Source organism: Notolabrus celidotus, chromosome 2 (genome assembly GCF_009762535.1).
Source record: "Notolabrus celidotus isolate fNotCel1 chromosome 2, fNotCel1.pri, whole genome shotgun sequence".
In the NCBI taxonomy this organism is placed as follows: Eukaryota; Metazoa; Chordata; class Actinopteri; order Labriformes; family Labridae; genus Notolabrus; species Notolabrus celidotus.
This window is the reverse complement of record NC_048273.1, coordinates 21,367,752-21,395,065: the sequence shown is the minus strand read 5'-3', so window position 1 is coordinate 21,395,065 and position 27,314 is coordinate 21,367,752. Positions and strand designations below refer to the sequence as shown.

The window sequence follows — 27,314 nt, the reverse complement described above, 5'->3', positions numbered from 1 at the left end:
AAGAAGTCTAATCTGACTTCAGGGGTTTAGTCAAATGAATTAAGAGCTCACCTGTATCTTTCTTGCAGAGACTAGCCACCACTTCTGGCGCTCCCTTCACATAGGCATCCATACGTTTCTCCCCCAGCAGACGAGCCACCACACTCATTCTCTGGAGTGCTGAAGAAAAAGGAAACTGGCGCACGATACCTATCTCATACACTGACTGCTCATGCACACCAACACAGACACACACAAAAACAGATTAAGTTTTTATTGTCTGTGTCAGAGAAAGGAAACATTTCTACAAAAAAAACATCTGTTTGGTGTCAAAAGATGTCTGGTTGACATATTCATAAAACCCAAGATATTTAGGTTAGATCTTATCTATTTCATACTGAAAGACAATAGATCTGAAACTTTAAAATTTCAATTAGCATCGTGAAATCTTGTTAAGTTTGTCACAATACTTTTTCCAAAAGTCTGACCTTCAAGTCATATTTAAATTTATTGGCAGACATTACTGATACAGCTATAAATTCACTTTTAAGTAAGAACTGACGGCTCATTTTAATTTGGTTGTATGAATTTGAGTACATTTTCAATAGGAAGCAGGCTACTTACCGAGATCTCAAAGAGCTCCTAAAATGAGACAAAGAGAATAGTGGTATCAGTCAGTGAGGAAAAAATAAACACAGTCATTCAGTATTATAAAAATTCTGCTTCTGTTCTTCTGTTATGATAGATCTGCAACATGTTGATTTAAATTAAAGCTAATAAACTTCAGATTCAGGATTAGTCAACTTGTCGACAACAGAAAGTCATGAAACTAACTATGTAATAAAACAGCGATCCTGTCGTTTTAAAAAATAGATTTATAAGTTTGTCACATGCTTGTTTGCAATGCTAATAAAGTCTGATTTATCTTAAATATTTCCCTGACACAAACGACCTGTGGTTAAACTGTTGAACATTGAGGTTCTTGTCCTTACCATGTCCTGTTCTGGTGATGTGGCAGGCTCTGGGGGAAGCAGCTGTTTTGGGGGTCGAACCACAGTGGGCATGATACGGTTGTGGAGGGATGTCTCCTCTTCAGTGGCCTCCTCCAGGATCTAAGCAGAGAAAGTTTGAAGAAAATACAGATCAAAAACACTCAGACTATGAAAATGTGTGAATATTTTAAATTACTTAAAATTTCCTTTTTTTCTGTAAAGCATTGCTAGCCAAAAAAAGGAAAATTGAATTTCAAGTCACATCTAAGGGTGGCCTGTGTAACCACACCCCACACTGTGCTGACCTGACTCATATACAGTAATGCTTTTGCACTGATACATATCAACTCACCCAGCCTGTGGCCTCAAACATTTTTAGGTCCAGTGGGTCTCCAGACAGCTGGCCATCTATTTTGGTGAGAGAGTGGCAGGTGGCCATACAGGCCACAAACTGGGACTTGACAAGACTTTCCTTATAGGCATTTTCCTCTGACATGTGGAACCTGGAGAGGCAGAAGAAGTAGGAGGTGGATAAGGAAAGACCCTCTTAAAACTAAGAACTTGTTGAAAAATGTGCATCATGAAGTAAATGAAAAGGCTGCAGGGAGCAATGGATTTCAATGAAATCAGTTTCTTAAACTGAGGAACGATGGTATGTTATGGTGCATATATTGGTTACACTTACAGGATTGACTCAAGCTACAGATACAAACAACTTTTTTGATGCCATACAAACAATCAAAATATTCTGTTCTAGATTCGGGGAAATATTTATCAGCAAACCCACAGCTGTATATTACAACTTTGACTAACACCTGCAAGAAACAAAAAGAGCCAAAAGAGAAACACATTTCATAAATGGACAATGGATAGTTTAGGATCCTCTCATTTAAAAAATATGTTCATTTCATCCTGATCAGACAAACATTATTTTTTTTACTGATTATCCCATCAGAAGTGAAATTTTGACTTTTTTCATGATTTTCCCATAAGACAAAAAAATGTTACTTTTTTTCAGATCATGTCAGTAGAAAATGTTTTACTTTTTTCAATATTCAGTCAGTGTAAAAAATGTCAAATTCTTTTTTTTATGATTTTCGTATCAGTAGAAAAATGTACCTATTTTTGTGTTTTTACATCAGTCGAAAATATTTCCCTTTTTTTTTTTTTTAAGATTTCGCATCTGTAGAAAAATGTTAACTTTTTTTTCATGATTTTTCACGTCAGTAGAAAAGAGTCTATTTTCATGATTGTCGTGTCAGACACATTTTTATGTACTTTTTCTATGATTATTGCCCCGGAAGTGAACTTTTCACTTTTTTCTTGATTTTCCAAAACACAAACTTGGTCAACAAATTAAGATTTCAAAGGAAAAAGGACACTAAAACAGTAATTTTTCCTTGTTAGCTAAAATGACTGCAGACCAGCTTACCTGCCGTTCTCAACCCTCTGGACTCCCCACATATCTAACCCATCTTCAGTCAGAGTTCCAGTCTATAAGTGAACAGAAGTGGAATTAAACTGAGTTTCATATGACTGAATCATACAGACAGTCATTTTTACAGCAAAGTATACCATCTTAGACTCCAAATTCTTAGTTACTGGAGTTGAAAGTTTAAGGTCTGTGTTAAGTGATCATTGATTCAACCACTAGTACCCACCTTGTCAAAGCACACCAGATTGATCTGTCCACAGATATTGATCCTCTGTGGGCTGATGCAGAAGATGCCTATGTCTTTGAGGCGCCGCTGGGCATACACAATGCCAGCTGTCATTGCGGCAGGCAGTGCGGGTGGCACAGTGATGGTGATGATGTCCAGGGACTCAATGATGATGGTCTTAGCTGGCACCTGGGGCAGGAGGGAGATATTTAAAGTGGCATGTCCTGACGTAATTCAATGAGGGATAGTTTTAGCCGAAGCTGTCTAGTGTGGGGCAGGAACATCTCTTAGGGGCATGTTTTTGCTCGGATTGTTCTTGTAAAAAATAAAACTATATCCAGAGCATGGACAAAGAACAGCACAGGTGTAGCTTTTCTGAAAGTTGCATCTTCTTCGTCTTCACTTATAAATCCAAACATTTTCATCGTTAATTCTGCTTATGTCTTCCTGTATTACCTTGTTCATGATGCTGAGGACGATGGAGTAGACAAAGCCAATTCCAGCCACAGCCACCAGACACAACAAGAAGAGGTAGGCATCGCGGTACAGCTTGAAGTCGGTGGGTTTTGGGTAAAGGATGGAGCGCACCAGCTGGCCTTTGGCGGTGCTAAAACCTGGATGAAAAAGTCGGCATGAGCAACTGCTACAAATATTCGATTTTGCTCCCTTTAATTAACAGGCTCAGGTCGATAAACTGTGATAGAAAAGGATGACATTGTAACAGAAGTATACCTGTGCGGATCACCACAGCCTTGACCAGTTCTCCCGTGTAGAATCGGGTCTGGATGACGTTTGTGCCGCAGAAGAGCGTGTGTCTCTTATGCTCCTCTGTGTTGTAAGTACTCTCACCCTCCTCCCCTCCGTCACCCGGTGCTGGATTCGGAAGGTTGGTCTTCGTCACAGGAACGCTCTCACCTAACAGGAGGTAGGTTGATTTTAGGACCAGCTGCTTTGAGATTTAAAGGACGAGTATTTTCTGTTTGGACTCTCCTGAGATGAGTCGTTGAACTAATCAACAGATATTCATGCAGTGTCTAAGATGTACATTCCCACAAATCAGCTAACCTGTGAGCATGCTTTCATTGACGATGCAGGTGCCGCTGACCAGCACGGCATCACATGGCATGATGGTCCCATTGCTGGGGATGATCATCACATCACCAGGCACCAGATCAGTGGACATGATCTCTTCGATATCTGCCAGGAAGGGGGAGGTTAAAACAGAGGAGTGAAGAAGGTCAATGTGTGCATTAAATCCAAACAAAAAGAGAGAAGTGGGCATTACAAAAAAAACCTGAGAATTTGGAGTTTGGTGAAAAGTGTGAAATTGAGCCAACATTAGCAGATGGTGGGAGGGGTGAGTGAGGAGGGAGATATTTTGTGTGTCAGAGCCCCAGAGTCTTGTTCAGCACATCTCTCATTACTCACGGCTCTCTGGGCAGCAGGGAAAAAAGCTGAGGCATCACAAGTAAGGGGCCAGTGCAGTAGGTGAGTGCACAAAAAATGCAAGTGGTGTACAAACCTCCACAGCCTTAGAGCAAACTGAAGATGAATTCTGTCCTTTAGCTAACTCAGGGGATGAGTTCAAGTAGACTGAGCTGATAAGTATCTAATGATTCTGTTTATGCATCAATTCTGCAGAGATAGACATCACCTTTTTCGAGACGCTTTCAGACATAAAAAGGAATGTGCAGAACAATTTAAAAGAGTGCTTTCAAATGTACACGTCTTTTTTTTTTATTGCACACACTAGTCATTGTCTCTCAAAGTCTGCATTGTCCCAGCCTAGCAGCCTTCTGGAGGACAGCCAAAGCAGGGTGACTGTATCATTGAGTCTGGGCCAGCACTGGAGCTGTAACTGTCTACTGTCAGGTTCGGCGTGGAAAGCACTCTTTATAAAAACAGGGAGCTGAATAGAGTAATACTTGCTTGTATTGCTGTAAAAAAGGAATTTAAATGTGTAATCAGAGAAAAAGAAGAAGAAGAAGAGAAATGATGAAGAAATTGACAAACCATTGTTGGCTCGGCATACAGACACTCGGACGATACTGTGAGTTGCCACCATGTCGTGAAGCATGATGTATTGCTGGAAAACAAAACAAAAGAAACCCTTTTAGATTGTGAAGATTTGAGTGTGTGGAGTATAGAGACAGGGGCAGCAGACGGTTTGCAGAAGACCCTTTAGGCTACACTCAAAATCCTTGAGACACAGGGGGCTGTACCAGTTACTTTAATGTCTTTTAGTGTTCGTAAGTGTACTTTAAAGTTTCAGTGATGTTTATGTAAGCAGTAACTTTCTTTGATTTTGTATCCCTGTGGTTATTTTTAGGACTGTTTGCCATTTAATGTCCTGTTCCTTGTAGATGAACCCTATGTTTTGGAAGCTCATTTCAGGTAAAAGGATATAATTAAATGTACTGTGTCTAAGTTTATATGAGACACATGTGACTCATCAATTGATCCGGTGAGATAATGCTGTGTAACCTGACAGACATTGTAAAATTTAAGCTGTAATTTAAGTCTGTTGTGGTTTCCCCATTGCCAAGTAACAAAAACACAAGTGAGAATACAAGTCAAGACTTCATGCAGGACTCACCTTTTTGATGGTGTACAGAGAGGTAGCTATGGATATGACCGACATGAAAACAATGGCCACAGCATAGTAGTAATACTCATCGGCACTCCACAGGATCACACTGAAGAGCTGGAAGATGTAGAAAGGGTTGAGGACCTGCAGGTAGAGAGAGTGAGAGAGAGACATTAGTTTGGCAAATGCATGCATGAGAGCATCAAAGTAGTACAGCTGTAATGAATCTGCAAACAAAGAAATAACATAATGAAGACACTGCCAGGACACTGAGGTGTTATCAAGTTCCCTTATATAAGCATGATTCCCCTTTACGAGATGTAAACTTCTTAATGCAGCGTGAGAAGTGCAGTTGTTATACTGGGTACACATGTTTATTAGTGCTTAAGGTTCAGGTTAATGATACAACATGTGTTAATTAAGAGGGGGATTGAAAAGTGCAGACAAAGCAGGTTGGGGCTTGATGTAAATTCCTATTGGATAATGTTACCACAGTTTCTCAAATGCAAGCTGTGATCCGCATTACTTAGTAAGTCTGACAGAAGGATCTGGCATGTTATTAACCATTAAACAGCATTCCTGTTATATAACTATACTGAGTGTATATACAAAACAGCTTCTTTAAAAATGATGCAATAACTGCAAAAGTCTCAATTATAGGGGAAGAATAAAAGTCAGAGTATTTGGTCCATGTTACTGAAACCGGATCAAATTGGCAATAATAAGGATGAAGTAGTCCGAGAACACAGGAACAGATGTGCCCTGAAGTGCACAGCTTAAGTACACAAGCAGGTGTTTGCGTTGCTAAAGTAGTTCCTGTTGCAAATTAAAATAATTAATTCCTTGCACAAATAACAACAGGCAGTTGACCAATAATATTATTTGCTGACTAACTAAACAAATTTGCAGGTATATAACCGTCTCTTTTTCCTCCAAACCCTCTGCATCTTGGAGACAAGGATGTAGTTATAAACGTTTGTTCAACATATCAATGTACTTTATTCTGGTAATCTACTGAATGTTTGAAGGATACAAATTTAACTTGTATCTCTTTGACTGTCTAATTTAATAATTGACTGAAAATGTAATTGGCAACAAAAGCTGGCACTTAAACTGACCCCGTATAAATCACTATAATGAAATAATAAAGAAGATGGCACTTTGTGATAATGCATCTATTAGAGTACAAACCACAAATATTTATTTTAAAGCTATGACAAACTCTAGCAAAAACCAGAGTATCAGTAATTAAAGTGTTTTTCATAAACTCTATGAATCACAGCAGCTTATTCACAGGTGCAAAATTCTAAGTATCTGGATTAATGGTGTGCTTATTAAAATGGCTGAATCTGTTTATGCACACTGGATCCTACCTCTTTGATAAGCAGCTTGAAAACAGAAGGCACTTTCACTGCAATTTCATTCACTCCGAAGAACAGTTTCCTGAGAAGAGGAAAAAGACACATTCATATGAGAGGAGTGGAGCGAACTACTTGATCTAAAAACACAAACACAACCAGAGTCCATAACAAGTGTGAAGCAGAAATGTACAAAAAACAATGTTAACACGTGATTTCACTGGTTACTACTTGAAGGACGTTTAATAATTGAAATGTAGCAATGTTATATCAGAGAAAGTGTTTGTAACATATTAACCATGACTTCTAACTGCAGCTGCTGGAACTCACAAATAAATAAACTGGCCATTCCCTTGTTGGGCTGCTTTAAGTTGCACAACCAAACATTCGACTGCTCAGCAGTTACCTGTACTCCTGCTGGTTCCTAGACAGGCCTGTACTGTGCTCCGAGTGGAGGGTGGAGCAGCTGACCTGCAGATCCTCCAGGCCGCTGTGAGGATAATATATACAAGTCAAATCAGGGTACGGAGCAAACACTTTCAATTCAACCCAAGCGGCAACCTCCGGTCTCAAACGATGAAGCCCATGCCAAAGTGTTATAAACTGCAATACATCGAGAATACACTTGAGGCTGGCTGCAGAAACACCGGAAACCACATAGATATGAATGGGAAAAAGACGATCTTTGCAGCATTAATAAACATGTTTACAGCCTGGTTCAAAAAACGGCTTGGCCCTATGAAGCTAATCTCTCTATCGGCACACACTGTACTGGGGGTGAACTTTTTTCTAACGTGACGGTTCAGTAGATATTAAGATTACAAGTTTTGCCCAAATAAGGACATGACTGACTTGACTCCCGGTCGGGAACACATAGCTGTTGGCTAGGAGGCTCAAACTACGTCACACTCTGCCTGGTTGAGTTCCGCATTTCCAATATGGCTGCTGCCGTCGATTTGCTTCAAAACAGCTCTCAGGAACAGATGGGTGACGTCATGGATACTACGTCCATATTCCATACAGTCTATGATTCAACCTTAAGTGCCCAAATTAAGAGTTAACATTTGTTTAGGTTGTTTTATCTTAATGGTCTTTATAAAAAAAACTATCAGCACTGTACAGATGCTCTTATAACTGTTATACCATGCTCATTACACCTTGAACTAAAGACGTAACCTGTGTGTATCACTGCACATATATTGAAAGGCAAAAGCCTTTGTCAACTCAGCTAACTTTAGGTAACACAGTTTGAATATATCTAACAAGATGACTTCAGATAATCAGAGATGGCTTACGTTAAAACTTCGAAGTTCTGGACCTCGTCGCTCCAATAATACTTTGTGCTATGGAAGGTAAAATAGCGAATCTGAGTGATAAAACAGACGTAAAGAGAAGATGAGTTGTTATTTTCTGTTAATGTAAGGTGTCATGTAAAGAATGTAGTCAAAGGGTGTGTCCGTATGAGGTATAATTTGAGATGAGTGCCTACCTGTACGGGCTGGTAGTCGGCAAATCTACTGATGAGCTCCTGAGCGGGGCTGCCATCGGAGGGGTGGGGGGTATGTCCATTGGCCAGAGGTGGGGATGCACGGGAGGAGAAGGGGCGGGAAGGGGAGGAGGGGGAGGAAGGGGAGGTGGTCTGGGTGTCCAGGCTGTGGAAGGGGTTGCTCCCTGGGGCCAGCATCACTCGAACCCTGGCCAGGAACCAGCGCCGGAACTCATCCTAAACAGAGAAAAAAAAAAGACGCAAAAGGTTAAAACTAGAGTATCAAAGATCTTCATTCATGAACCAGCTCCAAAACAAAGTGACACTTCTTCTCCTGTCTGCTTTTAAGACAGCCAGTCTAAAAACATACGCTGGTCAGAAATAAACAGCATACGACACCTTCATACACCTTAAAAAAAAACACAGCACTGCATTTGGTGCTAGGCAGGTGTTATTTTCAGACTGTCTTAACACCACCTAATCCCAGCTCTTAACCCTTAACTATAAATCAAAAATGCTGTACTGAACAAGAGTCTTCAAGAAGTGAGTAGTTGCAAAACATATACAAGTAAAGTCTGTCCTCTCAATGATTTAACCCTCTCAAGGGCATTAATAAATCAAAAGCCACAATCGGATATTGATTTATACACACATGGTCATGGAGGAAACCACATGCATGCAAAAAAAGCAGGAGATCAAGGGAGAAAGAAAGGAATGCAGAGACATATATACAAACACACACAAGTGCACCTCAATGTCATGGACACACAGCGAATTATCTCTGCGTTCCTACTGCGTGCCTGCAGTAGATCATTAGTCACAGTGTTTTGCATATGTGGGTTCACTCCACTAACTCAACAGACACAATCTGAATTCAGTATTCTTTCAACTGAGGCATTCAATTATCCTTTTATAATGCTCTCTCATCAGGGTACCTAAAGGTTGTCCTAATTCATTTGCTTCTTGCAGGGTTGTGTCTGTCTTGCCCCTGGTGCCCCATTTATAGCTTGGATACATCTGCAGCTTTAAGAAAGGCTATATTTGTCATATACCTTGTCTCTAAGATATTTAGCACAAGTAGTTATTTCCTGTAGGGAGCATTGCACCAACAACATCTATTATATTCTCACACAGCTTTAAAAGCACATGAGCTGTAGACTCTTCTGCATACAGTACACCACATACATGGCTGTGCCTTACAGCATTTGTACTATCTCTGTGGTTCAAAGAAAAAAGGATCCTTTACACACAATCATTCATTCATGATGCCCAAAATTACTTTCAAATAGAATATAACTTAAACACAGATTAATTTTACACAATCTATGAGGAAAAAGGATCATAAGGAAGCAACAGTCTTATTTAATTGTTAGGATTTCATTCCTAAAAATATAAAAGTGATATACAATTGAAGTATTTTTGTGTGTGTGTTTAAATTAATGACACAGGTCTGAAAACACCTTTGTCAGAAAGGTATTCAATTTAAATTGAAACATTCATTTTGCTCTCTTCCTCACCTTTTTTTTTACTTTACAAGCAGGTGTTTCAATTTAAATGAGGATTCACACTTTAGCTTGCTGTTATTATTTTATGTGCACATCATTTCCTTTCTTAAATTATTTTTCCTCCATAGCAGCAAGTCCTCACATTTGAAAAATTAAGTTGTTTTTTTTTTACTCATTTGCATAAAAGCAACTGACAGTAACGTACTTCAACACAGGGTTCATTGTTTATCAGTTATTCATTTCAGATCTTCCTGCAACCTACCGTGGAGCGCAGCAAAACCACTTCGGCATCACGGGCTGTGGTACGGGTGCAGGTGGATTTCACGCACCACTCTGGCATCCAGTAGAGCAGCAGGAGGAGGAAGCCCCCCGTACACAGCACCCCGAGGCCCACCAGAGCCAGTCGCCATCGACACAGACGGTAGCCCTGCAGCTCCTAAAAGGTGGGAGGCAAAAAAAAAAAGGTTTTGCATTCTGATATTTCAGAAATCATAAACTCTGATATTGTAAGTGGTGTATAATGAAACATTATTCAATAAATACCATCTCCTCTTCCTCCCCTTTGTTGAGGATTTTCTGGTCTTCTTTCTCCATGCTGCACAACAGTTTGCCGAGCGCCTGCCTTAGTCACTGAAAACACAACGGAAAAAATGTGAGTGATTATAACATAATGACGTAAAAAGAACAACAAACAAAACAAAACAAACACAAGAGAGTCAGACACTCTGGGTGGAGTCCCGAGATAATTGATCATTGTAGGATGATGATGATGATGCAGGAGAGTACAGTCTTAAAAGCGCTGTTGAAACCAGATCTGCATTCATTGTTTTTATCTGATTCAATAAATGTAGTTAATGAGCTGAACCACAGGAACCACAATGTGCAGCCTATCACCATTAGGTTTCCAAATCTAGTATAACAGGGGTGGTGTACAAGAAGAAGAAGAAGAAGAAGAAGAAGAAGAAGAAGAAGAAGAAGAAGAAGAAGAAGAAGAAGAAGAAGAAGAAGAAGAAGAAGAAGAAGAAGAAGAAGAAGAAGAAGAAGAAGAAGAAGAAGAAGAAGAAGAAGAAGAAGAAGAAGAAGAAGAAGAAGAAGAAGAAGAAGAAGAAGAAGAAGAAGAAGAAGAAGAAGAAGAAGAAGAAGAAGAAGAAGAAGAAGAAGAAGAAGAAGAAGAAGAAGAAGAAGAAGAAGAAGAAGAAGAAGAAGAAGAAGAAGAAGAAGAAGAAGAAGAAGAAGAAGAAGAAGAAGAAGAAGAAGAATGTGACAGATAATTCACTTTTTCCTTTTCCAGCAATTTTCTTCAATGGGGATACTTCAGGATAGAGAACATTTCAAAGTTCTCACAATTCAGATAATAGCAGGTTATAGGCTCCTCTTTAGCAATCTCTCCCTTGTGCAAATACATGACAGGAGGAATCAGATATTCCAATGGAAAACAATTATAAATGTACATCCGTTTCTGGTGAAGCATTGTAAACAAAGACGACTGTTGTCAGTGCATGAGAGTCGCCTCCATCAGAACCACGTGCCCCATGTGTTTGAGCAGCGTATGACGACAGGACTCATCGTTATAACTGGCCCACTGGCCCAGATGCATGATTGACTGATTCCAGGCCAGCTGATTGCATGTTTCACTGGCCCGCTCCGGCCTGCTACAATACTATCTTCAGAGATCATATTGCCTATGAGAACATGAGAACCTGGGGCGATAGGGCTTACTCCATTGCTGCCCCTGCCCTCTGGAACTCCCTCCCCACACACATACGCAACTCCACTGACCTCCAAACATTCAAATCCCACCTCAAAACACACCTCTTCAGAACTGCTTTTAACTGTTAATGTTTTTATTTCCACTGTGTTTTTAACTTGTTTCTTTTATTGTGTCTTTTATTGTGTGCTATTTGTAAAGTGTCTTTGAGTTCTGTGAAAAGCGCTATATAAATAAAATGTATTATTATTATTTATTATTATTATGTCAAATACGTTTCCATCGTTTTCCTGATTTCGATTCTTGTCATCTCGTAAATTACTGCTACAGCATCAACTGAGTCATCAAATGCAGATGTCACAGTTAAGGAGCTGACGCTGACAGCTTCACTGCTGTCACTCCTGCAAGCGTTCTCCCTACACTCGAGGTGTACACTTGGACACCGACTGCAGCGCAGGTTTTTCTCTCAAGCTAGTGTGTTTTAATGCCAAGAGAGCTCCGGGTCAAGAGCCAGACACCCAGGATTTACAGCCTGGGCATCTGGAGGATATCAGAACCAGCCAACTGAGGAGGAGATGAAGGAAGATCTACGTGGAATAGACAGAGTTCCCTATATGAATTACTTGTTCATCAAATTGGATCATTTTCTTTATTTCAAGAGTGAATTCTAGGTCATTGATCGTGAAAAGCCATTGCAAATTTAGCTTAATATCAACCTCTGCTAATATTAGACTTTATAAAAGCATAGAATGTTCTGTTGAGATAAAGCACTGGTTCTTGTGTTTCTGTTCAAATCTATCAATATTCCCTAAAGTTAGCATATTTTCCTATTGAGTTGACAATTCCTATTCATTGATGATGATTAGACACTTCAGGAGGCAAAATGTAAGAAAACTGAATCTGGAAATAGTTCAAACAAATTTTATGGAGCCCTATTGACCTCAATAGTTGGTTGACACAGGAGACAATTGAATTTTACCTCAAATTTAGCTAAACATTTTTACACTAGGCCAGACAAGGCAAGTTTATTCATAAAGCACCATTCATACAAAGAGCAATTCAAAGTGCTTTAAGAACAGTGACAATCAACAAAAACATACGGCTAACACTTAAAACATTTTATAAGCATTACATTTTTTTTATGCGGCCAGTTATGTTTGATCTGTTTGATTGATAAAAATATGCAATTTTAAAATCATTCTGAATTTTCATTGTTTTTTGGAATTCATCTCACGACCCTCCAATCAGTGTCTCGCGACCCCACAGGGGGGCCCAACCCGCACTTTGGGAATCACTGCCACAATCCATACATTTGACTATTTTAATTTGTTGTAATTACAGAGAATATCTTTTGGTAAGCTCTATCCATTGGAAGTAGTTTCTCTGAAGCGTGCCGCTAAAAAGCAGCATTTGTGAGGGGAGAATGCTCTGTATACAGACTCATGATTTCCATGATTCCCGCAGAAAATGCTGAAGCACGTGTATCAAGTAAATGTTCAACAGCACACAGGACAATTTAATGAAGAACAGGGCCAGCAGGCATTGAAATATTTTACTCCACTCTGTTAATACCAATTCAACCCACTGCAAATACATCAACTCTCTCTAGCTAGAAGGAGATAAGACAGTTTCACCATCTGTGGATCCAAAGTGCAGGAAAGCTCTCAGAGGTCAATGGTTCACTGGAGCACATGTGACTTGCTCAAACTACAATAATGCATGGCTCTTCACAGACAGCTGCTCAGCCTCAGAGCACCTGAGATTATCTCTTAAGAGTGTCAATACGCGCACGCACACACACTGATCAACTGAGTCATCAGATGTGTGTGTTACTAAATATTGAGCTCGTTTGCATCTCCACCTCCTCTCGGTCGTACCGGAGAACCCAGCCATCTGCCAAGGAAGGCCCGCTGTCACTTTGTGTGGGTATGTTTGAGTTCTTCACTGACATTGGCAGAGGGGGCATGTGGGTCAGGGGATGAACAGGCACTTGGAAACACCAGGCGGGCTGCAGACAATATGTCTCTGTGGCTAAAAGCACAACCAAGCTCTGGCGGGGAGCTCTGCCATGTTGGTGCTCAGGCATTGCATTGGGTTACACAGAGAACTCGTGAAGGTCAATGTGTGTAGTAAGCATTTAGGATTTGATTTACTTAGGGTTTTATTGGGATTTCAAGGGGAACTTGTGACATACTATCAATACATACAACATTAAGATGCCAGGACTAATCAGAATCATAACATGACATACTGTATGTGAACAAACACAACCAGTGTCTTTTACTCTGCTGGAACGCCATGGCTTTTACACGTTTTTACGGGATTATGGATGTCGTGACTTAAACTTTTGGCACAAAACAAGATCATAAAAGAAAAACCTCAAAGTGGTGGGCACCAGTTCCCCATATACCACTTCTTAAAGAGCTGCATACACCAGCAAGAAACAATGGCCTTCCTCTGTGCTGTGTTGTGACTGAATCTTTGGTGTGAAAGGCCAAAGAATTTGGTGGTGATTCATACATGACTTTCAAAGCATGTGTTGTTACATCAAAATGAAGAGGGACAAAAAAACAAAAAGAGTACACACACACACACAATGAGAAAAGATGCAAAAACCACACAGAGTGACCCAAAACAGCAAGAGTTAGGACATCCATGTATTTGAGGAGCACTGGCATGTTTTGTTAAGACATGATGCCCGTACGGCCACCCTGCCTCTGCCGCTACCGTACAACGCCTATTTATCCTTTATCTCTCACCTCTAAGACCCAGATTTTATCTGCCAGCTGCAACCGGCTGCATTTTTTTCTCTGGCATACTGCTGGATATTTTGCTTAGGACCAAGCCCTTCCTAGTATTTTACAATAGCAGCCCCCTGGCCGGCGCTAGGCAGGCGCTGGGTGCAGCTCACAAGAACATTCCCTCCCAACTCCCTGATATGACTGGAAATGCCGACACCAGTACATCATGAATACACTCTTTTTACCAGATTACTACAACTGTGACCAATGATTTTTATGGGCTCTTTTTCTGAAATTATATCTGCAGATAACAACTTGTTACAACAAAACATAAGAGGCTGTTACGTTGTTTGGTTGTTAAATAAATGCATTTGAAATAGAAATCTCTTTCTGTTGTTAGTTATTCATATTAATGTTTAAATATCGAATGTTTATGTCATTTTACAGGCATAAAGTTACAATACTGGTCCGGGAGGTCCATGTCCGACAGACTTTTATTTATTTACGGTTAAAAAATTATAATAATTGCAATTACTCGAGTAATCGTTCATTAGTTAATTTGAGTAATCAACAAGGATTACTGTAAATTCCCATCCCTACTGCAAACACTGTGCAACAGAGAAATACAAATGTAATCATCAGCCTCTAAAATGCACATTTTGGAACCATCCACACAATGTCAACTGCCTACTAACGTGCAAATGATGTGAATGTGTTTTCTTTACTAAAACATTAAAGAATGATTTCATTTAAACAAAACGGCCAGACTATGTCACATGCACATGTTACCTTCGAGGTAACAGGTCTGACAGACACCGAACATCCTGGAATGAAGTTGAACCTTTTTTCTTTCCTGCAGCTAACTGACCAATGAGAGCTCAGCAAACAGAGACTCTTCTCACAGGCTGACGTTTGATCTACTCATCAGAGGCAGCCTTAGTTGTAACCTCAGAAAACATACATGGGTCTATAATTACAGGCTACTACGCTAACAGTTGGACGCAGAAAAGCTCCAGCTGACTCTGCAGAGGGCTAGAGTATCAATGTGTTAACGCAGGCTGGAGACAAGTGAAGTTATACTTTATTTAAGTGTGCAAGGGCAGGAAGGAAGGGAGACTGTTGGAAATTCAACAGGGATTTTTGTATGTAGGATTATGTTGCTATAAAAAGTTAATCAGCAGATTTAATCACATAAAAGTTTTTTGTTGAGTGGTGTGCTCCTACCTTGCGAGCCAGGGACAAGATGCCCCAGGCGGTCCTCCTCCCTGCAATTAGCTTGCTCTCTCACCACACCAACCTGGAACCCTGCAGGGAAAAGGCACAAACATTGCAACACACAATACAAACAAAGCTTTCATAAACCTTAAGTTTCCCCAGTGAACTGACTATAGGACACTGGAGGTTACCTAAGAGAGGCTTTCATAAAGGTGGAACATATCACAACTGAGATGTTTTATAGAACAATGTCTTGTCAACGCTATCAGGTAAAGAGGAAGCAAAAGCCAAGGAGTTCAAAGCTTGACCATTCAGTCTGTGATTTCTTTCCTTCACGCAACAAGAAAGTTTTATATCAGCCATGTGAGCCTCATGTTTTCTGTACGAAGCAAATAATTGGGCTAAGGAAGTGAAAACAGTGAAATTTCGGAGTCCATAAACAAGTAGAGTACCTAGAATTAAGGTAATGCCAGCTCTGCAGTCCTGTGGCCCAAAGAGAGGTCACAGGAACAGCTGTGTTTTGTACTCATCTTACATCCAGGTCCCATTAATTTGTGACATGGTTTTAAAAGTTTACAGGCGGTCATGCTGTTACCATTTTTGTTCACTGACAGAAAAAAAGAAGAGTGCAAAGACTGGAAAAAAATGAGTTGCCTTGGGGACTTCTTCATTGATTAATGGAATCATAAAATTTAAGGGAGCAGCTCTAATTTAGACCTCTAACAATCATTTCATTTTGGAAAAATTGCTCATTTTTCAGCAACTTTTTATGATTTATGAAAATGGGTTATCTGAAGTTCAATTCTCAAGTAAACAAGTTGAGCTATAAAGGTGTCAACATCTTGTGACACACAAAAACAGTTTTTGGGAGATAATATCACGAAGTAGACCACACTGAAGAAAGTGAATGAGATGTTTCTCCATCACTTTAAATGTAGATCTATCCGTTCCCACCAGTTCCTGGGAACTTCTGTTGTTGCTAATCCTGTCCTATGTCGACCTTAATCATTTTACGCTTCACTTCCAGATTTTTTTCCCACAGCTGCTTAAAAGCCTGGGTTTTGTAGAGGTCAACATGATAAGCAACACTGTGACCAAAGTATCATGACCTAATACTGTATTGAAGAGCTGTCAGGTGACAACTCCTGACTCATTCACTCATGAGGCTTGGAGCTCCTGTGTTGATTCAAAGCCTATGACATAACACGAAAATTCCCAACCTTTTTCCCTGATAAGCAGCAAAAACAACAACAACAAAGGCTGAGTCATGTCTCGTGTTTAGAACATGACGATGGCAGAAGAAACCTGCTTTTTAATGTAGAACAGCGAGTGGAGCCTCAAGGAGTCAGCATGACATCACTGATATTTATAGTTTCTTTCAGCCCAGCCTAAAGCCACATTGTTGTCTGTCATTTGATTAGTCTGCTGCCGAATTAATAAGCAAAGCTGAAAAGGACAAAAAAAAAAAAAAAAAAAAAGGCAGCAGTTGGATTAAAAATGCCAAACATTAGTGTTCCAAGAAAAAAGAATGAAAGATGTAATCAAATTAACTGAATATACAAAATAATCCAACCTTTGCTGAGGTAGACACAGTCCCAAGGCATGTGAAAATCTGTATCCCTAACTGTAATGTGTACTCTAAGGTGATTAAATTCTATAAACAATTCATTATTATTCATTCATTTTAATAATCTGAAAGGAGGTTTGAGTATTTGTTTTTGAGGTCAGAAATCATCGACTTGAAGAGTAATATTAGCTTCCATTAAAGGCATTGAAATGTAGAATTTAACAGTTAACCATAAAATAAAAATGTTAAATTCTTTCATCCTAGTTTCTCATAAATGGAAGTTGCTGTCAACGTATCTTTAAGATATTAAGTTGATTGTCACATAAGATAAAGAAAAGCTAGCAACACTCAAAATACAGATTTTAGACTTCTGAAAATGTCAGAAAATTTGATTCAATATCATAAATGAGAGGTAATTATATTCCAACAAATTTCAAATCTGACCGATATTATGCATCAATGTTTTTCAGCTAAAGCTGTTCCAATTTGATTTTCTAGGAGTTGAAATGGAAATATGGATTCCTACTATAGCCAACTAGTCTAAATGTCTTATATTACTCAGAAAAGTTAAAACTGAGCACAATTTATTTAACTCGGGTAACCCTGGGGTCACAGAGTCTGTAGGAACTATGTCAAATTGGTTTGCCAAGTGTGGCTAACTTTGGCAAAGCCAGCACCAGCAGCTTTAAGTCCTCTTTACAGGTGAACAGCCATATGTCTGTGCTGGTTACACTTTGCTGCAGTTTGTCAGTGGCAGTTAGCAGGAGGCAAACTGGTTGTTAAACGGTGCAAACATGGACAACTTTACAGCTCTTTACCCATAGGAACGTATTATATGATAGCTTCTCCTGTTTACTTTCCTTCTTCTCCATTCTTTTAAAACTTTTTAAATTGGATTTATTTACTGTTTGTTATTTAAACTCTGTTTGTTTTAATGATGTAAGGTGACCTTGAGTGTCAAGAAAGGCGCCTATAAATAAAAAAATAAAAATGCATTCAGTTGAGATTTTGTTTACTACTTGGTTATTCCACGCATTTATGTTGTTTGACTTCCGGTGTGCAAATTGTGGAGCATGCGCGGGTTGCCTAGTCCAGTTTGTGTCAAATTGAGGTGTATACAAGCAAGAGAAAATGGATCCCCAACCCTAGTATCTAGGCATGTTAGTCCGACTGCAAGACATTAAACTTGGTGAGATTTCAGACTAACATGTTTATGTATTTTAAAAGTCCGGTTTTAGTCAGACTTACCCAATGGATCGCCAACAAACAAGGGTTATGATGGTTCAATCGTTTAGTCCACTAGATGCATACATCCCTAATTTGAACAATCTGCTTCAAGTCCTGTGCATGTGCAGAAGGAGGATGAACGAAGTGAATCATCTGTACAAAGTCAAGGTTACTTTATGAGGCAGAGCCTAGTGGAGGAGCCCAAACACTTCACTTACATATTTTCATACAAATCTGAACCCGAGCCAAACTGTTGGGTTTCTAAGACTAGACATATTCTCCTTTCCCTTTCTGTCCCTGTTCCTCAACAAACGGTCAAAAAGGAAAAAGCTAACAATGAGCCATGACCTAATGACAGAGGTCTATAATTCATGGAAGCATTTAGAGGGAAACGTGTTTTGTTGCCATCATGCTCTGCACTCAATGGGCTTTCTTTATCACTTCCCCTCCTTCTCAGGGGGCGTTATGGCAAGGCTTTGTTCCCCATCGCGGGCCAATCAGACTGTTTATCACTCTGGATACCAGCCATGCCAAAATCTAAGATCACCTGCCCTGTGCCCTGATGTCTGGACAACCTCCCACAAATAAGCAGAGAGCCATGACATTTCTTTCCCAGCTTATTAAAGATAAAAATCAAAGTAAAATTTCAAGAGCAGATGTAGCAAGAGAACACGCACACACAGACACACACACACACACATACAGCTAGTTTATAATTATCAGGCAAAAAGCTGACATGTTATGTGTAACTAATAAAACTTCAAACTCACTTTAAACTCTTTGAAATCACAATCTCTTAGTCAAACTCACCTTTCAATGAAGCAAACATCCACACCTTTAATCCATAGCATCACCCCCAAAATCAAGGATTAAATAAAGGCTCTTCTAGGATGACATACACACACTTCAGATCAAACCCCAGTGTGAAGACCTCTTGAACATTGCAGGCTACTATAATCGTCCCAGAGGGAAAGGGGTGTTGACATGGATGGCATCAGGGAGGAGGGAGGACACAAAGAGGTCAGCAAGGTATGATAGAGTCTGTGTGTTAGCTTAAAACCTTTGAAAAATCTCTAATAGGGAAAATGGAGGGAAAGGGCTGTGACAAATTAAAACAATAATCCCCCAGATCAAAAGTGTTGCTAAGTTTAAGTCGGACCGTATGCTCATGGATTAACAGCTGCAATACTTGACAGTGTAAGAAACGGCCACTGTGCAAGAGATTGAAACACGTTTTACTTCATTGAGCACATTGGTGCATTATAATCCCGACAGTGACACGTTATTGAGACATCCACATTCATTTCAAGAGGATAAAACAATGAGGTTAAAGTAGAAGGCTAATTTTAGCAGGGAAAAGCAAGACTTAAGACATAAATACGCTGTTACAAACTTAAAGTTAAGAAATAATAGAGGGGATAAAAATAATTCACATTGCAATGTCATTGCCCAATGTTTCTATAAAACACCCAACTCCTTTTATGTCCCTGTCCTGCAAGACCAGCCCAGACTTCAAATGCACTTAGAGTATCTACAGACTGCCAGTGCCTTGAGAATAGTTGGAGTGCATTTCATGCTGCAAGCTGACAGAGCAAATGAGAGTCTTTCAGTACTTTCAATGCAAACGTGTACTTTGGAGAAGCTCTCTGATGCGTCAGAGTTTCATGTATCCACAGAGCATTTAGTCAGACTTGCAGCGTCTTTTCCTGCTTCACAGCTTCTCACGCTGCTTTGAACCCATCAATCAAACTGTTATGAGACTGCATCGTGTGAGGCGACATAACAGCTGTGATGCTAGGTGGATTAGATTTAGAAAAATCGGCTGTGGTGTTTTCATCAGTTCACCAGCTTTACTACGAGTATGAACAGCATGCAACTTCTAACCTATTCAGCAGCCCTTCATCAGGAGTAGCAACAAAAGTGGGATGTAATCCAGAGTTCCTTCATCAACACTCTGCTACAAACCAGGGCCCAAGTGTCATTCTTCCAATGGGGGGAATTCCTCTCTGAAATTTTTTTATTTAGGGGGATTTTTTTTTTATTTTTTGGGAGGAAGCTGCGGTGACAACAGCTGGTCTGTCCTAAACTCAACCAGGCATACATTTTTTGTTGGTCATGCGGGGTCATTGCAGTAAAAAATATTTCAAATAAGTGCAGGATTTTGTCGACCTGACCAGCAGGAATTTAATAGTGTGTGTGCAATGCCCTGAACGCCGTGCTGATATTCAGGTCTTGTAGATAATACAACATGCCGAATTATCCCAACAGCCAATGATACAGACGAGAAAGAGCAAACAGAAAAAACTTTGATTGCTGGTCAGCATCGGATTACAATGCAAGTTTTACGCATAGACTGTATAAATAATGGATGTAGTATCCATGACGTCACCCATCTGATTCTGAAGCGCTGTTTTGAAGCCGGCCAGCGGGAGCCACACTGGAAATGCTGAACTCAACCTAACTGCTGGCAGGCTTTGAGCCTCCTAGCCAACAGCTACAGTGTTCCCGTCTGTCAGTTAAGTCAGCTGTACCTCTCATAATTGAGAACTCGTAATCTTAATGTCTTCGAAATTGCCGCGTTATGAAAAAATTCACCACCCATACAGTGTGTGCCGATTGAGAAATGAGCTTTCCAGACTAAACTCGATTTTGACCCAGGCTATAAACATGTTTATTTCTGCTGTAAAAATCATCTTTTTTGAATTTGTGTCCATGTGGTTTTCTGGTATTTCTGGAGCCAGCCTCAAGCGGACACTCCTTGAATTGCAGTTTTTAACACTTCCGCAGTAGCTTAAATTCTCGTGGGCGGAGGTTGTCGCTTGGTTTTATGTTGTCACTCTACCATTATAGATTTATCTCCATTACAAGGGAGCAGGTGCTTGCTGGCTGCTGAAAATACATTTGAGGTTTGTGTGACGTTGACTAACAGGATGTGTAAACATGTCCTCTTCAGTGCTATCGCCTCCAGTGTTTGGCTGTCTAAAAATGACTGTCCAAGGTGTTTTGGCTATTGTAGTCCTTGACAGTTCATAAATGTAGGGCCCTATGAAATCAGTTTAATTTTTTAGAATTCTGTTTTACCCTTTACACTTATTTTACCACCATATAGTGTGTGCTTTTTGTGTCAGTGAATAGGTGGGATGTCCGCTTTTGTACACATTGCAACAAAATCCTCAACAAAGTTTCTTCTTGAATCCGCTTACTTGTTTGAAGCAGCAATGCTTGTCTGTAAGTGCAGGTTGGCCTGGCTAGCATTAGCAGCAGTGTTTTTCTGTTTTTCACATGGCTTTTGGACGACAAGTGGTCATCACACATATTTTTACATTTCCAGTCAACAGTATGTTAGCAGAATTTGCAAAAAAGCATGTCACCTGGCACATAGAAGTCATTTGGGAACTGTTCAGCTCTGTAGTTTGGAGTAAGAGATGAGTTTCGTAGTTTTTTTTGCAGACTTAGCCTGGTGTTTCTGGTGGCCGCTTCGACATATTGTTTATTTCGGAGTGGGTGGGTGAGTGTTTGTCAGGAGATGCAAAGGTGGTGCCACAAATTAGCGGTCCCTGGAAACATTTCCCCAGACAAACGTTCCTTCCCCTCATGATGACAGCATTTCAGTCACATTATGTCAATTTTCCGCGACATTCTGCGATTAACAGTAGAATCCGTTTTTATTGGCCAATTTCTTGATTCCATGAACGCAGAAATCATAGGGCCCTATAAATGTCACACAGGAAATATTTGAGCTAACTTGCTAGCTAAGGTTTCATGGTAATGCTAGCTTGTGGTAGTGGGAAGTGTAAACCAGGGTAAAGAACACTGATGTTAGATCTAATGTTTTTATGGTGCTTTCACATTAGAACCAGCAGACGTTCCTGTTGAGCTTGCCAAATACAATATATCTGACCAGAACAGCAGCCAGTCTTTCCCAAAACTCCCTGAAGCTAAAAGCTAGTATGAGTGAACTTTGAACACACCAGTAGAAACCCTTATTCAAAACAAATTTGCAAATTTGGATTAGTAATGAACTCAGCCCATTCGCAATGTCCACCATATTCACCTTTAATGTTACACATTTCTATTCTCAGGTTTGTGTTACTCTGTTAAATTTCACAGTTGTTTCTGTTTCTTCTCACTTCCACTGATGCGGGCCGCTGGTTTGTCTTGGTCTTGTTGGAGGCAAACCACTAGACCGGCACTTGAAAGTTCTGTTTCTCCATCGCACTGCTTCTGGGCTCCCACAGCAAACAGTGCCGGGCTGCTGAAAGCACTTTTACCATGTCAGGATATTTCTCGTCTCCCCTCTGAATCAACACTGGCAGGTCTTCCATCACAGGCTGCTGTGTTTACACTCACCTGTGAAAAGTCTTGAGGCATTGGCTCAAAGGCTTGTGGAAAAATGGCACCTTACTTCTTAAACTGAGACTAAACTGCTCTAAATCTTGAATTTGGACAAGATCTTACGCTCCCTCACAGAGAGGAAGAAAGTTCAAAGATGCAAAGAGGCAAGTTCAATGCTATGAATGCTCCAGGTATCCAGATAATAACAGACACCAAGAGCACCTGCAACTTCTAAGTCTATGAGATTCTGTTTTTTTCAAAATGCAAAAGGTTAAGAGGTTTACATTGCTGTCTGTGTTTCAAACAAGGTCTAAAGACAAGCAAAGAATTGGCAAAAAAGTTGGCTGATGTGTGAAAAAGTGCTATGAAGCTGTAGTTACCCAACCAATCAGAGATGTTTGTTTGGTATTGCAAAAACCATTCCAAAGTCCCTGTACTTCCAGCCAGCATTGCCCTCCTAGAAGAGATTAACTCTTATGGACAGTCTTTACTCACTGAAGTAATGAAAAGAACAAAATGTATAGCCTTACTCTACATAATTACAATGCAAAGTACATGGAGATATGCAATATCATAAAACAGTCCTGCTAATCTCCTATTAGAAGGCTTAATTCAAACAGAAGAAGGAGCCTCTCACACTAAGTAGAGCTGCAATGATTAGTCAACAAAATCCAGCCAGAGAACATTTGGCAACAAATACCAAATCCGTCAGGCCCCAGAACTCAGCCGCTGCAGTCCATAAACTCAGGTGGACAGATAAACACAAAGTAAACAAAAGAAATGTGTGAAATGTTCAGGAATTTATGTTTCTTTTTACTTTCAAATGAAAAATCCATCAAAGCATCTCAGCTCAAGTTGTTAACCATGATTCTACTTATATATTTAATTCAGGGAAGTTCATGGAGGGAAGCTGTAAAATTTTGGGCTTGTATGGGCTTGCTGACTCACAGATACTACACAGATTGACTTCATCCTGATTCTAGCTAAATCCTGGGAAAAATGACTCCTACTTTCCCGTGATGGGGATAAATAAACCGATGATTCACCAGAGATATTTCATTTTTCCCAGAAGTATTTCACACCGGCTGTAACACAATCTTTTGTAAAAAGGAGAGTTAAATGAAAAAGTTTTTGCCGCTCAGTTTTTTCCTGTGAGTGGAGAGCTTAACTTATAGACTGTGGGAACAACAGAAACACACAGTGTGTGTATGGATATCATTTCTCTCCACTCAAAAGGTCACATTCTCATTAAAACCACACAAACTAATTATCTGCTAAGCCTCTCTGGAGCACAGAAGACACAGGTGCCAGCCAGTCAACAGTCTTGTTAATATATAAACTGAAAGGTGAACAGACAATGGATTGCACATGTCCTGAACTGTACAGAACAATATGTTTTTGTGCTTTACACAGGAATTAATCAGGTCATTCTGAAATTGATCTGGACGTCTATATAAAGTCAAGTCCCCTTTCTGAACCTTTGTTTACTGAAACCTTCTTCTGTACAGGTATGCCAGACATGCTGCAGCACAAACAAGTGAACAGCGAGCAACAGTCTCAATTAATGATATGGAGGCTGACAGTGTGCAGCAACAGGCAAAGCTCCTAAACAATCTCAGTGGAAATAAACCTCTGCAAACATATCGTATTGAAATAAAAACATTAGTGTTAAAATGCTGAAGTAACATAAACATGAATTCACTTTTCTCTGACACACTTTAACCTATTGCAACCTTTGTAATTGCATTACGTAGACTAGGTTTTACCTGTGTGTCAGCCAGGTGTGAAAAGTCATCCTGGACACCCATGGCTGTGAAGCCTAAGCTAATAATCTAGCCGTATGTACACCATGAAGACCAAGAAACATTCTTACAAATCTGAAACATAGAAACTGCAAAGTCTGAATAAACTGCAAAAGGCCTTCAGTGCGTGACCTGCAGCACCTCTGGAGCAGAGACAGGAAGGAGCCACAGTGAGGGATCGGATCAGAGACAGTATGCATACAACAGCTGTTACCCTGGTGCCTCACCAGTGACAGCTTCGGGCTAGATTGTCAAAGAGAACGCCACAGTTGAAAATAACTCACATGACATCTCCTCTACTATTGGCCAGAAGGCTTGTGGGAGAATCTGAAATAAAGCGTAATGTGAAAGTTGTAGTCTAGACTCCATTCTAATTGATAATTAGTGTCAGGACTTGTGGGAAGACAACTATTTACTCATGGACCCATTTGCAATTTCACATTAAAAGTACTAGAATGCAGATGTGCAAAACAAGAGCTGTACGCCAAAATTTGGAAACAATCAATAAGTTAGCATTATAAATATGTACCAACACCAAATTACAAAATTTGGTTCCTTCATTGTTATAACTTGCAGATGGCACAGCTTGTGACAATTTAAAAGATTTTCCTGATGACATCAATTACCTATTTTTTCCACTTGTCCTATTTTTGACTGATTAATGACAATTTTCTGAGAAAAGAGTTTGCCCAGAGGTTTTAACCGTCAACTCAAACACATTTTTTAATCTCTGAGTGTGAACACGCTGTACAGAATAGAACATAGACTGCATTTTCCTTGTGTTGCATTAATATTACGCTAACATAGGACATTCAAAATTCAAATCAGACATATCAACTCACACTGATTTAGATGCATAATTGCGACCTCATTGTTAAGCAGTGCACAAATGTTCACAACATCCCAGCATCGTCCATGAATTGATAAGCTCAAAGGCATTCCTTTCTGACATTCAGACAACTTTATTTTGGGTTCTCTTTTTTTTATATATATATATATATATATATATTTGGCCTTTTGCCTTTATTTTATAGGACAGCTGAAGAGAGACAGGAAATGTGGGGAGTAGAGAGCGGGGGAAGACATGCAGGAAATGGTCAACCGCCCGGGAATCGAACCGGCGACCCCTGCGACGAGGACTGTAGCCTCTGTATATGGGGCGCTTAGACCACTAGGCCACCAGCGCCCCTATTTTGGGTTCTCAAAGCCATCTTTGTATGTGTAGTTTCACTCTGCATGGTTTCTCTAAATCATGTTTACACTTGGTTACACTGTAACATGTATTTAATAAGCTGTGCGCTACATTAAGAATAAAAAGTTCAAGCCATTGACAATCTAAATGGGCTGTTTCAGCTACACACGGTTATTCAATTTTGAGTCAATATGCTTCAGGGTTACTTCTTGACACTGTTTGTTTTGTGGTAATGTTTGTCCCTTGCAAGTCTTGTCAAACACGGGCAGTTTCATTAATTGAGGTAGCAATGTATTTTCTTCATGGTATTAACTATATGTTCTCATACACATGTTCTGTAGCAGGTGTTTTTGATAGGTGTTCCCTGAACTGACTAGCAGATTGTTGCACATTACATCATGACTGTTTCTGGAGACTAGTGTCAAGAGTGTTCTTGTGTACTGTCTGTGTGTGTGGTATGCCAGCTGCACAGCGGCAGAGAGGAGAACGCTCCAGAGGGTCATCAACACCACCTCAAAAAATCATCGGCTGCTCTCTCTCATCCCTGGATGAACTTTATAGCGCACGCATGGTATCTCAAGAAAGTGAGAAACATCCTCAGGGACCAAACACACCCCCGGGACACCACCTGTTTGAACTTCTGCCCTCAGGTAGGAGACCGGTACAGGACATTTAAAACAAACTGAAAAACAGTTTTTATCCCAGAGCAATAAGTGCACTAACTGCCAAGTAATGCAATATAAAATGGGACTGTGTAATCTTCCTGTTCACTGAATGCCTGCCTGTTGAATGCTGGATGTGTCTAGTGTTTTTATTTATTTGTATTTATTTACGTTTGTCCACTGTTTTTATGATTTTGTCTTCTCTTTTTTCTTTTACTACTGTTCTTTTGTGCATCTTTTGCACTGAAAGGGGTTGTGCCTCAATTTCGTTGCACAATGTATAATGACAATAAAGATATATTTTATATATATTTTATCCACCAGGCAGTCAGGATGCTGAACTCTCTCCCTGTTTTGAACCCTCTTCCCATAGTGCCACCTTCACAGACTTAACCCGGTCACTGACCTTCCCCCCAAATCAACGCTGAGGTCTGTCATCCTCAGGACTGAACATGCACACACTCACTTTTAAATTGCACTATAGTAAAGTTTTTGCACTGTTTTAAAATGTATTTTATTATTTTTTATTAGCTTACTCTTTTTAATTTTAGTTTATCTTTTTCTAGCTATTTCATATGTTTATCTGTTGTTGTCGTTGCTAGGGTCAAATCCTCTCTATGTCTGGTGCATACTGCAGTTTTTGACAATAGAAAATACTTTGAACTTTGATATTCTATTCTATTCTATTCTATTCTATTCTATAGTGACAGGTGTTAGGAAGGAACGAGGCCAACCATGCAGAGACGAGGTACGTCGGCCAAACATTTTACCAGCTTTAAATCTTTCTATTTATTAATTCTAATGAAATCACTTCACACACTGAATGAAAGGTATCTCTAAATGTGAACACTCACCAGCCCAATAGAAGAAAACAAGCCCTAATGCAATTAAGAAGCACATCTGTTGTATGCTTTGACTTCTCCAGGTTGTTGCAGTATGTTATCTTTGGTTAAGGCCTTGTTCTGTCACAGCTCATTGAAAGTAAATATAACAATTGCTGCAGATACATTGTCATTTTTTGGCCATATAAGTCAGTGAGGTAAGTTCCTTATCTGCAGGACGAGAAGACATCGCTTGACGTTGGCTAGCAGGCTAATGTTAGCAAAGCTTCATTGTTAGAAAGCTTCTTAGTGCCTAGCTTAATAACAGCGTCCATGTGTTTGCTGAACCCTGCTTTCGGGTTCAAGTATAACCGGACCACATCGGTGTTTCAATGGGAACCACAACCTGTCCTCCGCACACCTCCTAGATATCTAGCTCATGTTAGCTTAGCCCCGCTAGCGACTGACACATGGGT

General features: G+C 39.9%; 1 protein-coding gene across 1 annotated transcript in view; it reads right to left on the bottom strand.

Moving 5' to 3' along the window:
• atp13a3 (ATPase 13A3) overlaps positions 1-27,314 on the bottom strand; it is a 39,776-nt gene that overhangs the window by 12,188 nt on the left and 274 nt on the right. Inside the window, exons 2-19 of the mRNA XM_034704250.1 lie at positions 15,242-15,322; positions 10,112-10,198; positions 9,831-10,004; positions 8,067-8,300; positions 7,873-7,943; positions 6,984-7,067; positions 6,593-6,662; positions 5,229-5,363; positions 4,646-4,718; positions 3,698-3,829; positions 3,365-3,547; positions 3,089-3,246; positions 2,633-2,821; positions 2,404-2,465; positions 1,324-1,474; positions 972-1,091; positions 604-621; positions 52-205 (exon numbers count right to left, since the gene is read on the bottom strand). Of these exons, the coding sequence (XP_034560141.1) occupies positions 52-205; positions 604-621; positions 972-1,091; positions 1,324-1,474; positions 2,404-2,465; positions 2,633-2,821; positions 3,089-3,246; positions 3,365-3,547; positions 3,698-3,829; positions 4,646-4,718; positions 5,229-5,363; positions 6,593-6,662; positions 6,984-7,067; positions 7,873-7,943; positions 8,067-8,300; positions 9,831-10,004; positions 10,112-10,162 (2,059 nt within the window). The 5' untranslated portion in view covers positions 10,163-10,198; positions 15,242-15,322. The remainder of the gene's footprint in view (positions 1-51; positions 206-603; positions 622-971; positions 1,092-1,323; positions 1,475-2,403; positions 2,466-2,632; positions 2,822-3,088; positions 3,247-3,364; positions 3,548-3,697; positions 3,830-4,645; positions 4,719-5,228; positions 5,364-6,592; positions 6,663-6,983; positions 7,068-7,872; positions 7,944-8,066; positions 8,301-9,830; positions 10,005-10,111; positions 10,199-15,241; positions 15,323-27,314) is intronic.